We start from the raw sequence: 14,252 nt of genomic DNA on the forward strand, positions 1-14,252 counted from the left end.
TTTGACTCATTTGATGATTTTTCAATTCTGGCCTTGTTTGCGTTCGTTTGAATAACTTGCTCGTGAGCAGCCAAAAATCAAGCCTTCAGTTTCTTTTTAGCTGCAAGCCATTGCCCGGTTTTATCTTTGTCCACTTTCCTCTCAATCTTTTACAGATATTTACCATGTAATGTTTTGCCTTGCCAGCATTTTGTTCATGTTTTTATTACATTGTTTTGATGTTCAGTTTTGTTTGACTTGAAGTAAACCTCACCCTTTATTTCTGTGGGGCAGGTATACTCTTAAATATCGCTACGAGGTTGTAACGCATTAATATTGTTATTATTATTATTATTTTCAGAGATAGCTATGGATTCATCACTTACCGCTATACTTGTGATGCCTTTGCTGCACTAGAAAATGGAAATACTCTACGCAGATCCAATGAACCTGCCTTTCAGCTGTATTTTTGTGGACAGAGGCAACGCTGCAAGGCTAACTATGCAGATCTTGGTACGGTGTTTACTATTAGCTGAATGTAAGAGTCAGTTTTGGTCTGCCGGAGGGTTTTCTAATTTTTGAGCTTGCTTCCACTCCTAACTCCCCTAAGAAAGCATATTTAAAAAATACACCTGATTCAGGAACAGGGTTATTGCTCCTTATCTAAGGACTGCGTAAGGTCTTTTAAAAATAAGCGTATCCCCCCCCCCAAGATTTTTAAAAATGAGAAATTGTAAAAAGGTGCAAAATTATAATGTAAACACAATTCTTTTGCACCAGTGGGCAAGAAAGATTGGATCTGCTGCCAAACGGGCTGTGGTTTGTCTGATGGCTTCCGATGGGCTTTCTAAATATTAACTTTTTCTAAAGCAATGGAAAGTTGACTGCTTTGGAAAAGATCAGAATGTGGACGAAGTAATTTGTCAGGAGAATGCCTTTTCTTTCTTGCTCATTCAGGTTGCTTAGTCCAGTCTCTTTTTCCAAGCCACTGCAGGATGGAATAGGACAACTCACAACAGCCCACTCGCCGCGGTCAACTCACCGTTGCCAATTCGCCATGGGCCAACTCAACACAGCCAGCTGTCCAACTCATCAATTGGACAACCCGTTGTGGCCAATTCACCGCAGGACCATTCAACAATTTTATTTCATTATTTAAAATAATCTTAAGCATGTTTTAATTTGACTCCTTCCCAGTTTTCATTCTCTCTCTCCTTTCACATCCTTTTTTTAATGAGTCTACTCCACCGTGTCTTTGATATTGTGTGACTTTTGTCCCGCGGTGAGTTGGTTGTGGTGAGCTAGCCACAGAAAGTTGGCCACAGTGAGTTGACTGTGGCAAGTTGATTGTGGTGAGTTGGCTGTGGCAAATTCTCCTAGTCCCACACAGAAGTGGGCAGAGCATTAGGACAGCCCAAAAATAAATCTAGGTTTTAAGTTGGCAAGTGCCAAAACCTGCATGGTGAATAATTACGGACAGACACCAAGAGCTCCATTCCTCATCTCCGGTTGGTTTGATTCAGTAGTCCCTTTTCTCTGGAAGCCTAGAGCAGCTTTGCCTAGTAAAGGTTTTGTGTACAGGTAGTGCTCAACTTACAACAGTTCCTTTAGTGACCGTTCAAAGTTACAACACCACTGGAAAAAAAAGCGACTTATGACTCTTTTTCACACTTACGACCTTCGCAGCGTCTCCATGATCACGTGATACAAATTCAGATGCTTGGTTCATACTTATGACTGTTGCTTCATCCCAGGGGGGGGTCAGGTGATCCCTTTTTGTGACCTCTTGATAAGCAAAGTCAAAGGAGGACTTCAGGCAGAATCACTTAACAACCGGCTTACTAGCTTATCAACGGCAAAACTCTCTTAACAAATTCTCACTTAACGGCATAAATTTTGGGCTCACAAGGACTAACCTTTACGCTAAGCCGTTCCTCGTTCCAAAGGATCTTATTAAACATCCGTTTTTATATTAGAGTCAAACCAATATTATTCTTTTTCCGATGTTAAGTGGAGAAGAGACACTATTATTAGCCTCTCTAACGATTTCATTTGGTTCTGGAGAGAGGGTTCAAAATTAAGATCTCCGCACAACGCTGTTCCTTTCGGTGGGCGAAGCGTGCTCTGTTCCGCCTCTGTTTTGTGTGCCGTGGGGAGAGAACACAAGGTGTTCTCTTGTGCTTCCTCAGAGTTGCAGTGATAACCGCAATGTGCATTTGTTTCAAGTGGACGTGCGATCATTCACTGCCGAAAAGAGATAGCGTAAAGTTGCAGAAAGCAACTGCCTGCTGCAGAGATTAAAAAAAAAAAAAAAAAGCCGGGTGAAAATCTCAACATTAACAAATCATTTGTTCCGATAAAACCCACTCCAGATGGATGGAAGTCTTGACTTGATTTGACTTATCTTCCCCACTGATGAAGCCAGGGATGTTTGCAGTATCTCAAAACATCTAGGACATAAAATAAGTGGTCTGACAGACAGCTGCTGGAGCACTATTCATTACTAAGAGTGGGCTGGCTCTCCGTAGCTCTCCAAGCCTCTTCCGTGCCAGAATTTCATTGTGGGGTTTTTTTTTTCGTTTTTTTTTGGCTTTTATATCAGAAATGATCGGGCCATTATTCTGTGGGAAAATGTCTATGGATGTCAGGGGAAATCGTCGGAATTCTGGAGGGAATAAATAAATTAAACAGGGAAGAGGAAGGCGGGGGTGGGAGTGGGGAAAAACGTCAGGGCATATTCTAGATCAACCCCAAAGAGCTAATCACTAAAGGCGATTGATTCGTGGAATAATTCAAATATATTTTATTCTACGTCATGTTTTTTTTGGAGAAGCGGTGTGGTTAATAGGACTGTCTTGGATGAGATTGAAATGTTACCCTGCTGTATTGTGAATTCATCAAAGAGATTATATGTATAAAAAAATATATAATGACCAATAAGAAGCGACTCACAAATTTAATAGTTAATTTCGTTGTGAGTTACACAATGACAATAAAGATATTCTCTTCTCTTCTCTTCTCTTCATTTCTCTATTCTATTCTTATTTCTGTTCTATACTATTCCATTCCATTCCTATTCTATTCTATTCTATTCTATTCTATTCTATTCTATTCTATTCTATTCTATTCTATTCTATTCCATTCCATTCCATTCCATTCCATTCCTATTCTATTCTATTCTATTCTATTCTATTCTATTCTATTCTATTCTATTCTACCTTGCTGTATTGTGAATTCATCAAAGAGATTATATGTATAAAAAATATAATGACAATAAGAAGCGACTTGCAAATTTAATACTTAATTTTGTTGTGTTACATAACAATAAAGCTATTCTATTCTATTCTATTCTATTCTATTCTATTCTATTCTATTCTATTCTATTCTATTCTATTCCTTGCTCTGTTCTATTCCTTGCTCTGTTCTATTCTATTCTATTCTAAAAAAGGGAATTTTTATGACTTTTCTTGCCACCGTTGTTCAATGACTCACTGCAGTTGCTAAGCTAGTAACCCGGTCGTTGAGCGAATCTGGTTTTACCCCCCTTGACTTTGCTTGGTGTAAGGTCGGAAAACAGGATCACGTGACCCCTCCCTGGGATGCTACAACCATGATAAATATGAGCCAGTCACCCAACCTCTGAAATTTTGAATGACGTGAACGTGGGGGACGCTACAAAGGTCATAACTGGGGTAAAAAAACCAATTTCCATGGTTGCTAACCGAATCACTGCAGTTGTTAAGTTGCTAACACGGTTGTTAAGTGAAGCTGGCTCCCCCCATTGACTTTGCTTGTCAGGAGATCACAAAAGGGGATCACGTCACCCCTGGGGGAACATGTGACCGTTATAAATATGAGCATCCCAATTTTGATCACATGACCGTGGGGAATGCGGCAACAGCCGTAAGTGTGAAAAACGGTCCTCAGTCTCTTTTTTTTCAGTGCCGTCATAACTTTGAACGGTCACTAAATGTCGTAAGTCGAGAACTACTCCCATCAGCATGGCTGCTGTGAAATGACCCGACTTCAACTCCCAGAATTCCTCAATGTCCCCCTGGCTAGGGAATTCTGGGAGTTGAAGTCCACCTGCCTTAATGTTTGAAAACAAACAAACACTCTGAGCTCTTCCGTCAGGTGGTATGAAGTGGGGACCTAAGCACACCTGAAGGATTTATTTTCTTCCAGATTCGGACGACTTTGATCCTGCTTCTACTAAGAGCAAGTACGACTCCATGGATTTCGATAGTTTACTTCGAGAGGCGCAAGGCAGCTTCCGAAGGTAACGCGCGACGCGGCGAAGAAGAGCGGAAAAAGGTGCCACAAACACGTCCTTCGGTCATAGCCAGTAAAGAAGTCATTACTCACACACACACACCTCCTCCTCTGCGTCCTCCCTTACGGAAACATGGTTTACACGGACGAGGAACGGAGAGGCAGCTGGGGCCGATCACAACAGTCGTGTCATACTCTCTTAAGTTCCAGCGCTGCTTTTCCAGGTGGTGAAGGAGGTTGTGGGTTTTAATCTTTGTTGTGGCGGCAGTTCCATAGAGAACCGAATCCAAACAAACTTAGAAAATATGTACAGAACGGCATTTTTTTCCAAACGAAGCAATTTGAAACTTTTAGCTGCCGGCATCTAAAATAACACACTGTGTTTTGGTGCTTTATTTCATTTTATTTTTTAAAAAATTCTCTTAAAGCGAGCTTCCCACACCGGGTTGTTTTAATAGGATGACAATCTTTAAAGAGAACTGCAGATACCGCAAAACCCACGGTCCATTCTTGTGTTGTTGTCAGGGGAGGAAAAAAAAACAAAAACAAAAATAAACAACACCAGTGGAAGGTGGAAAAACATCTGGAGGATTTTAAATGTTTGCTGTTTTAATTGTGACTTCCATTTTTCTTTTTCTTTTTTAAATTAACCATCAGCGTGCGGAATAGTTTTTTTTCCTTTTCTTTCTTCCTTGATGAACCGACACGGTGTTACTCTACAAAACAGCCGAGGGTAATAACCTTCATGGAGAAAAGAATATACAGTTAGATGACCGACTACATTTGACAATGTAGTCCAGTATTTACCCTTGTTCAATGGAGTATTTTTATTTTATGTACATAGCGTATGGGAATACAATGCGCTCTCTCTCTCCCTCCCTATCTCTCTTTTGGTTGGAGCTATGCACTGTAAATGCAGCGTCCTTTTAAAAAAAAAAACACACACAACCTGCTGACTTTTTTCTTAATCGAGAATATTCAAATGTAATTATACAAGGCGAAACAATATTGTACACTAACGCATTTAGAAAGCTGAACTTAACGCTTATCTATATTTGATTGTTAAAAAACTAAAAATAAAAAGTGAAGCGGGCGAGTGAATGTATGAATGTGTGCACTGGATGGAGGGGGGGGGGAAATGCTGATGCTTTTTGCCATATCCTTCTTCCTTTCCTTTTAATTATCGGAATTCAGCCAAAGTTAAGAATATTCAAACCTCCCTCGTTACACAATGAGCAGGCGAGCCTCTGCCTTTTATCACTTTTCTCAGCCAGGTGGTTGTTATTTGTGCTGGTAACGTTAAGGCAGGTCGAGTAAGGATGTGCTGGGACATAGATGTAGATTAGAGATTCACAAAGCCTTCTCTTCTTCTTCTGGACCACACAGTGTAGCCGTTGCAGGTGACAAAAGCTGTCTTCCAAACTAGAACGGGCTGGATTTGAGGATTAACGTCTGGAAAGCTGCAGGATCCTAAAATGTCAAATGGGAGCGGAGCAGAAGAGAAGTGGGATTATCCTGAAGGAAAGAAGTTCACTAGAACTTGTGGACCAGGAAATAACCCAGACCTGATAAAGACATTTATTTATTTATTTTCCTCTATATTCATATCGGATGTGAAATTGGAGTCTTCCAACCTCTTAACTAATGTTCTAAATAGGATCGACAGAACTCCGATCAAATATTCCTGGTCTGACTTGTTGAAAGCACGTTTGTCGAATTGGGAATTGGGTAGGTCTAGTTTAATGAAAAGGAGGACTAGGGATGATATGATAGGGTAGCAGTCTTCCAATATTTGAGGGGCTGCCCTAAAGAAGAGGGAGGTCAAGCTGTTCTCCAAAACAAGGAGCCAAGGATGGAAACTAATCAAGAAAAGATCAAACCTAGAATTAAGGAGAAATTTCCTGACAGTGAGAACGATTAACCAGTGGACCAACTTGCCTCCAGAAGTGGTGGGTGCTCCATCACTGGAAGTTCTTAAGAAGAGATTGGACAGCCATTTGTCTGACATGGTGTAGGGTCTCCTGCTTGAGCAGGGGGTTAGACTAAGAAGACCTCCAAGGTCCCTCCCAACTCTGTTATTCTGTTACTCAGAATAAAACTGGGCTTTAAATCAGAAATACAGTCTGCTAAATAAGAGACCATTCTACATCTTCCCAAACTACTAATGTCCTGACTTGAATGATAGTGAAATTACTGGGTGACGAAGCTCAAAGTGTTTCTTGAAGAAATACTTCTAGTTATTTACAAGTGTCACCAAGGCTGTTAGGAATGTGACTTCCACTAACGTGACCAGAGGATTTTCTAGAGATGACATCCAGAGACACACGACTGGCCAATCTTGATACATTATCAAGGAGCCTAACTTGATATACAACAGAGACCCAAAGTTAGTAGCTTTGGTAACCACAATTAGCAAGAGTGTCTTGAGAACTGAGATAAGAACTAACAAGCAACAGCACAACTAACAGAATTGTCAGAACAACTAACAAGGCAGGAAAAGAAGCAACAGATGGAAACTAATCGAGGAGAGAAGCAACCTGGAATTAAGGAGAAACTTCCTAACAGGGAGGACAATTAACCAGTGGAACGGCTTGCCTCCAGAGGTTGTGGGTGCTCCACCACTGGAGGTTTCTAAGAAGAGACTGGACAGCCACTATCTGGAATGGTATAGGACAGGGGTAGGCAACCTTGGCTCTTTTATGACTTGTGGACTTCAACTCCCAGAATTCCTGAGCCAGCCATGCTGAGGGGAAAGGGAGAGGTTTTCAAGCTGAGCCATGCTGGCTCAGGAATTCTGGGAGTTGAAGTCCACGAGTCATGAGGGGTCCATAGTTCCTCCATGCTGACTCAGGAATTCTGGGAGTTGAAGTCCACGAGTCATAAAAGAGCCAAGGTTGCCTACCCCTGCTATAGGGTCTCCTGCTGGAGTAGGATGTTGGACTAGAAGACCTCCAAGGTCTCTTCCAGCTCTATTCTGATTGATTAAGAAGCATTGTTGCGATCGGTTTGACTTCTAGGATTATTTGGTATTTAGTCCAATAGATATCAGTGAGATAGTTTAGCACAAACTTTGCAATCTAGCTTGGCTGATCTTAACAGTGCTGTCCTGTTTACACTCTCATTTAATGTAATTTTTGGTGCAAATTTGTCTGGGAATTGGATTTATCTTAACTTTGCCTGGATCCTGACTTTTTTTCAAATCCTGTCTTAACCAACTAGGTATAACTAATATCTCTATTTTTCCTTCCTTCCTTCCTTCCTTCCTTCCTTCCTTCCTTCCTTCCTTCCTTCCTTCCTTCCTTCCTTCCTTCCTTCCTTCCTTCCTTCCTTCCCTCCCTCCTTCCTTCCTTCCTTCTATCTTTAGTGCTTTTATATACATAACATTTATTAAAGTGGGTGGGGAGATGTTTCTCATTATTTTTTTTCTAGGAGATCTCATTATTTTATTTACTGCTTCTTAAATTGTAATCCTTAAGATCAGTTTTTATTTTATGTGTTGATAGTTTTGAAACTAGAAGAGAGAAATCTTTATATAAAAAAAAATTATGCTTTTCACTGCTGTGGCTTTAATTTGATAAAACAAATTGTTGTGGTACAGAGCACAGTCCTGCTTTTAAAATAATGCTGTGTTTCTGGACACTCTTTCTTGAGAAGCCAGTAACTTTTTCATTGGCAGCGTTCAGTAATTACCTATGATTTTAAATGTATACATCCTGTATAACCATTAACTTTCATTCCTTTGTTTACTTAAAGAGGCATATTTATCAGTTGTGATTAACTATTTATTATAAATTATGAGGTGACTAAAATAATAAAAAAAGGCCAGTGGAAATTTTATACCTAAGATGCACACCAATTGTAAGGTTGTTAAATGTATATTAAGTTTTGTTTTTTTAAAAAATGTCTTTTTTTCCCCTTTATGAAACAGTGGTTCTTTCCTTCCCCTTTATTATTATTTAGCTATGCACTATTATGGCCTTAGGAGCCCCCATAACTTTGTGGGAGCTTTCAGAATTGTAGAATCCATTTGTAAGTTTCTGGGCTGACATAGTGCAAGCTGCTAAAAAAAACAAAACCACCTAATTTGTGCAGCCCTTCATTTCATCCATACCTTGTTTGTTCAAGTCATTCTTGTCCATTGCTTTACTGGATTTCAACTCAACACACACCATTACATGATGGGTCCTCCTTTTACGTCTTCCCTTTCATGGGGGCTGAAACAGGTGCCATGTGACAGGTGTAGGCACCACCCCGCGATAGATGGGGCCAGTGAATGTTTCAAGGGGTTTCAAGGGATGAATGAGTTCCTTCAGCATTAGCAAGACTTCAGGCACATATTTGTGTCCTCTTGAAATTGTCCAAGGTCCCCTCCAAACCAAAGAACACGTTTGGCTCCACCCAGTAAATATCTATGGAGATTCTCCATCATCCGGGTCATGATTGTCCCAAAGGTGCTTTCTTTCAGAAGGCAACTGGATTTTCTTTGCTTTTTCCTTGAAGACATTTCGTCTCTCATCAAAGGAGTTTCTTCAGCTCTGGACTGCATATACATCCTTCCATTCTCCACCATTCAGCCAGAATTGAAGAAGCTTCTTGGTTGAGAAGCAAAACATTTTCAAGGAAATATAAGAAAGTCCTGTTGCCTCTTGAAAAAGCACCTTTGGGGCTCCACCGATTACTGAGGCCTCTAAAGGGGTCACAAAATTGGTAAAAGGTTCCCGTTTTTCGGATAGCCCTAATTTTAGGACGTTCGCTGCTTTCCCATAAAATGCCAGAGTTTCCTCTGAATGCGTCAGGCTCTAAGAAATGTATACTGTCCTTCGTGGTTGGTCAAAATAAAACAAAAGGCTTATGCCACAGAAGATACAGAGAGATCTTTTGTAGGCATTTCTCTACCTGCTTATGCAGAAGAATTAATTCTTCAAGTATAATTAAGCTCCTCTCCACGTGCATGCTGAAACGTACGGGCTTGTTCAAACACAGCCCATAGATTTTTGTATCAAAGTATTTGTCCCCATGTACAAAAAAAATAATACATTTCACCTGGTGGCGCAGTGGTCAGAATGCAGTATTGCAGGCAAACTCTGCCCACCGCCAGGAAGTTCGATCCTGACCGGCTCCAGGTTGACTCAGTCTTCTATCCTTCCTTCCGAGGTCGATAAAATGAAGAGCCAGATTGTTGGGGGCAAAAGGCTGACTCTGTAAACCGCTTAGAGAGGGCTGTGAAGCACTGTGAAGCGGTATATAAGTCCAAGTGCTATTGCTATTGTTAATACATTTTTGAAAGCAGTGAAAGGGGGAACAATTTATGGGTTGTGTGGTCAATTGTGGCATCTTTGCACACCCCTATAGCAGGAAGAGATCTTTTCCCTGTAGTGCAGGATACAGGAGAATTGGATCACGTGGATAAAATTTTCTGCTTAGGTCTCTCGTGTTACACTTTCTCATTGAAGTAGAAGAAATCACACGTTGATTTCTAGGTGTTCAGGGAGGTAGGACCCATGCTAGGCAACCTAGCGGCTGGTGATCCTTGAAGGAGACCATCAAGGTTTGGAGAGCATGAAATGGCCCACACTCATTGTACAGGCAGAGCCTTTTCCTTCTTGATGACTTTGAAGATTCTCAGTCATCCAGGTCATGGTTGTCCCAAAGGTGCTTTTTCAAGAGGCAACTGGACTTTCTTATTTTTCTTTGAAGACGTTTTGCTTCCCATCCAAGAATCTTCTTCAGCTCTGTCTGGATGGTGGGGAAGGGAAGGATTTATCCTCCTTGCAGACAGCTAGTCATTTGCATTCTTTTAGAGAGTCGTTGAAGCCACTTGGACCCTGATGACACAAACAAACCTCCAAGTGGCCTCAATGACTCTAAAAGGATGCAAATGATCAGCTGTCTGCAAGGAGTATAAATCCTTCCACTCCCCACTATCCTGACAGAGCTGAAGAAGCTTCTGGGATGAGAAGTGAAAGGTCTTCAAAGAAAAATAAAGGAAGTCCAGTTGCCTCATGAAAAAGCACCTTTAGGACTTTTCTTTCTTGCCTGTTCCCATCATTAGAGACAAGGCAAGCATTTTTTTTAAGGAAAGATCTTTCAGTAGGACCTGTTCTGTCTCTGGAACAAGGTCCAGGTTTCAGAAGGACCCGAATCCAAATAAGTCCATTTCCATAGCTTCCGTCTCCTACTCAGTTCTGCCTTTCACGAGAAAGGAAGAGGAGAAAAACCCTCTTGCGTTGGGAAATCTATAACGCGGTCTACTTTTCCCAAAGCAATTGACCTCCGAACACAAACCACAGGATTTGGAGCACACACACAAAAAAGTCGGAATGTCTGTTTCTTCCAGATGCTGTCAGCCAAGGGCATCCTTCCCCAAGGTAGCAAGGGGTGTGTTTGGCTCCCAAATGGCTGGGTGGGCTGAAATTGCACCCAAATCCCATTTAATTTGGGGAGGATAATTCAGACATGATTCCCATTGTTGTTGTTTTTTTCCTTGTGCCCCACATTCAGAGGGACTCTGCTTTGATCAGGGCGTAGCACCAAGCACCATTGAAAGCGTTTAGAATGGAGTAGGAAAACGTTTTACGATTCTGCGTGTAAAACGCAAGCAGCTGTTACAATTACAACAGTTCGTTTAGTGACCATTCAAAGTTGCAACGGCATTGAAAACACGACGTATGGCCATCTTTCACACTTACGACCTTTGCAGCAGCCCCATGATTAAGTGAATGAAATTCAGACGCTTGGCAACCGACCCCTATTTACGATGGTCGTGGCGTCCCCGGGGGTCACACGATCCCCTTTTGCAACCTTCCTGATCGGCAAAGTCAATGGGGGAGAGGGGAAAAAGCCAGATTCACTTAACAACCGGGGGACTAACCTATCCACCGCAGCGACTCACTTAACGGCTTTGGCCAGGAAGGTCGTAAAACGGAGCAAAACTCACTTAACAAATGTCTCGCTGGAGAACGGAAAATCGGGGCTCCGTCGTGGCCGTAAGAGTCTAAAAGGATACTGAAGGAGTCTGCTAGCGGAGGGACACGTTTCATTAAAAGGCACACGTGGTTGGGAGCTGCAGCTCAGCTCCACTGGAAAGCTTGAGCCTTTTAATAAAATTAAACCCCGCTCCTAGCCTTCTTTTGACTTATTTTTGGTCTCCGTTGGTTGGCTTACCGTCCTGCAAAAGTAGTTCATTTTAAGCAGGGCTGATATTAACTGGCGCGCCCTTAATTGCTGGTTGGCAATTTTAATCACTTTGTCGAACATCCCAGCATCCTCACCTACGCTCAGTTCTCGTCTTCCCTCTTTCTTTGAAGTTATCGGAGATCTGATTCGTCCGCCGACCCATGCGAGCCGAATCTAATAACTGCCCCCCATTTCATCACCAGCATTTTATGTTTTTGTGGATCCCACTGTGTCTCTCGTTCTGTGCCCCCGTGCTTGCTCTTCCTTCCTCATTTTGTCTTTGTATTTCTAAGTAGGTAGATAGCAATAATGATAATAATAATAATAATAACAATAACAATAAAAAAGAGAACTTTTTCACAAGTTCTGTTTGCATACTGTAGCACCCGTTCAATCTTTGCAGCTCTTGCCGTCAATTGCGTTGTAGGTTGGAGATACCTTTTGATTGTGTGAATGCCAAACTAAACGTTTACAGCTTTCTTTCTTTCTTTCTTTCTTTCCTTTTCTTTCTTACTTTCTGGATTTTGAGTGTCTTCTATTGTAATGGGGAGGGGAAAAAAGCAATAAATTATTTTTTAAGAAACGAAGGCTTGGTCTATCATGTGTTCAAGAAACAGATACGATGCTGATGTTTGCCTTTCCAAAAAAAGAAAAGAAAAGAATGAAGGGATTTTTTTTCCCCATCTAGGATTGCAGACATGAAAAACGTGAGTGTTTTTAGGCTTAAGATACAGAAGGATCTTGATAGACTTGAACACTGGGCGCTATCTAACAAAATGAAATTCAACGGTGAAAAAGTAAAGTTCTACGTTTAGGCAAGAAAAACCAAATGCACAGGTATAGTATAGGGGGCACCTTGCTCAAAAGTAGTAACTGTGAGAGGGAACTCGGAGTCCTAGTCAGTGGACAATCAAATAGGAGCCAGCCGTGTGCTGCAGCTGCCAAAAAAGCCAACACAATCCTAGGCTGCATTAACAGAGGGGTAGAATCAAGATCACGTGAAGTGTTAATACCACTTTACAATGCCTTGGTAAGGCCACACTTGGAATACGGCGTCCAGTTTTGGTCACCATGATGTAAAAAAGATATTGAGACTCTAGAAAGAGTGCAGAGAAGAGCAACAAAGATGATCAGGGGACTGGAGGCTAAAACATATAAAAAACAGTTGCTGGAATTGGGCATGTCCAGTTTAATGAAGAGAAGGACGAGGGGGGACATGATAGCAGTCTTCCAATATCTCAGGGGCTGCCCCAAAGAAGAGGAAGTCAAGCTCTTCTCCAAAGCACCCGAAGGCAGGACAAGAAGCAACGGATGGAAACTGACCAAAGAGAGAAGCAACCTAGAACTAAGGAGAAATTTCCTGACAGAACAATTAATCAGTGGAACAACCTACCTCCAGAAGTTGTGAATGCTCCAAAACTGGAAGTTTTTAAGAAGAGGCTGGACAGCCATTTGTCCGAAATGGTATGAGGTTTTCTGCCTAAGCAGGGGGTTGGACTAGAAGATCTCCAAGGTCCCTTCCAACTCTGTTATTGTATTCTATTTTTACTACGTCTTTCAGACACCCCTGGGTTAAAAGGCCTTCCTTCTTCCCAAAGCTTTTTCAAATGATCCCATGTCACATTTCACCTTTCCAAATTGCCGCAGAATGATTTTAGGTGATAAGTCTTTTAGGTGATAATTTTGGAGTGAGTATGACATCTGCTAGGAGAGCCAAGATTAAGAAACCATCAGCAGTATAACCAAATCATTCCTTTCTAGTGCACAAAACACTGGTAACTAAATGAAGCCCCCACCCCCAAAATTGAGGATAAAAATAGCAATAGGTCCCAAACGTCTATAAACCCCTGAAGACTTGCTAGCAGAAATTGTAAGGCAGAAAAGAGTCATTTCTGTTGCTAGTAATGCAGTAATTTGGGACAGTTTGCGGGGAGATGGGGGGGTGGGGGTGGGAGAAAAATAAAATGAAACCCTAATATCCCTTTAGATGTGAGCTTCCAATAGACAATGATTATCTTTCTCCTTTTGGGGATAGCTGTAATGAGTTACTGTAGTATAAATCCGATCTATAAATGACCTAGAATAACTGTGTAATATGATGCTTCTAAATTTGTCTCTATGTGACCAGCATTTTCAATAATGTGAAACCACTGATCTGCTGCAACTGCTGGGAAATATACTACAGGGAGAAAGAAATGCTGCAACAGGAAGGGTAAGCTATCGGGATGGAGAAATTGGGCATCTGTGCCCTCTTTGTCTATACCGTTATGAGATTTTCTTCAAGACTCATCGTAGGACAATTACCTGTGATTTTTCCCTTCCTCTTTTTTTTTTTTAAGTGCAACCTTCATCAGGCTTGCAGGACAGAATAAAAGGAATCAAGTACTTCAATCTAGCTTCTTCTTCAAACTAGAACTAAGGAGAAATTTCCTAACAGTTAAAACAATTAACCGGTGGAACGACTTGCCTCCAGAAGTCGTGGGTGCTCCAACACTGGAGGTTTTTAAGAAGAGACTGGGCAGCCATTTGTCTGAAATGGGATAGGGTTTCCTGCCTGAGCAGGGGGGATTTCCAGGAATCGTAGCAGACTACAGGAACCATTTGCGCTTCAGTTTGAGATGTAGACAACATGGACTCATCCCCAACAGCCTGCGCCCGTCTCCAACAGGGAAGGGACCCAGGACAGGAAACATCCTGCAGCCAAGAAGGCTCCACACCCATTTGCACCACTCAGGTGACCTCCAAGTGGCCTCAATGACTCTCTAAAAGGATGCAAATGACCAGCTCTCTGCAAGGAGTATAAATCCTTCCATTCCCCACCACCT

The 14,252-nt window shown here is 41.7% G+C and overlaps 1 protein-coding gene across 1 annotated transcript in view; it reads left to right on the top strand.

The window, feature by feature from the left end:
* PPARGC1A (PPARG coactivator 1 alpha) overlaps positions 1–4,262 on the top strand; it is a gene marked incomplete at its 5' end in the record, with an annotated part of 92,315 nt that extends 88,053 nt beyond the window's left edge. Inside the window, 2 exons of the mRNA XM_029286466.1 lie at positions 341–492; positions 4,165–4,262. Of these exons, the coding sequence (XP_029142299.1) occupies positions 341–492; positions 4,165–4,262 (250 nt within the window). The remainder of the gene's footprint in view (positions 1–340; positions 493–4,164) is intronic.
* Between the last annotated feature and the right edge of the window lie 9,990 nt (positions 4,263–14,252).

This window comes from Protobothrops mucrosquamatus, unplaced genomic scaffold (genome assembly GCF_001527695.2).
Source record: "Protobothrops mucrosquamatus isolate PMUCROS unplaced genomic scaffold, P.Mucros_1.0 scaffold3762, whole genome shotgun sequence".
In the NCBI taxonomy this organism is placed as follows: domain Eukaryota; kingdom Metazoa; phylum Chordata; class Lepidosauria; order Squamata; family Viperidae; genus Protobothrops; species Protobothrops mucrosquamatus.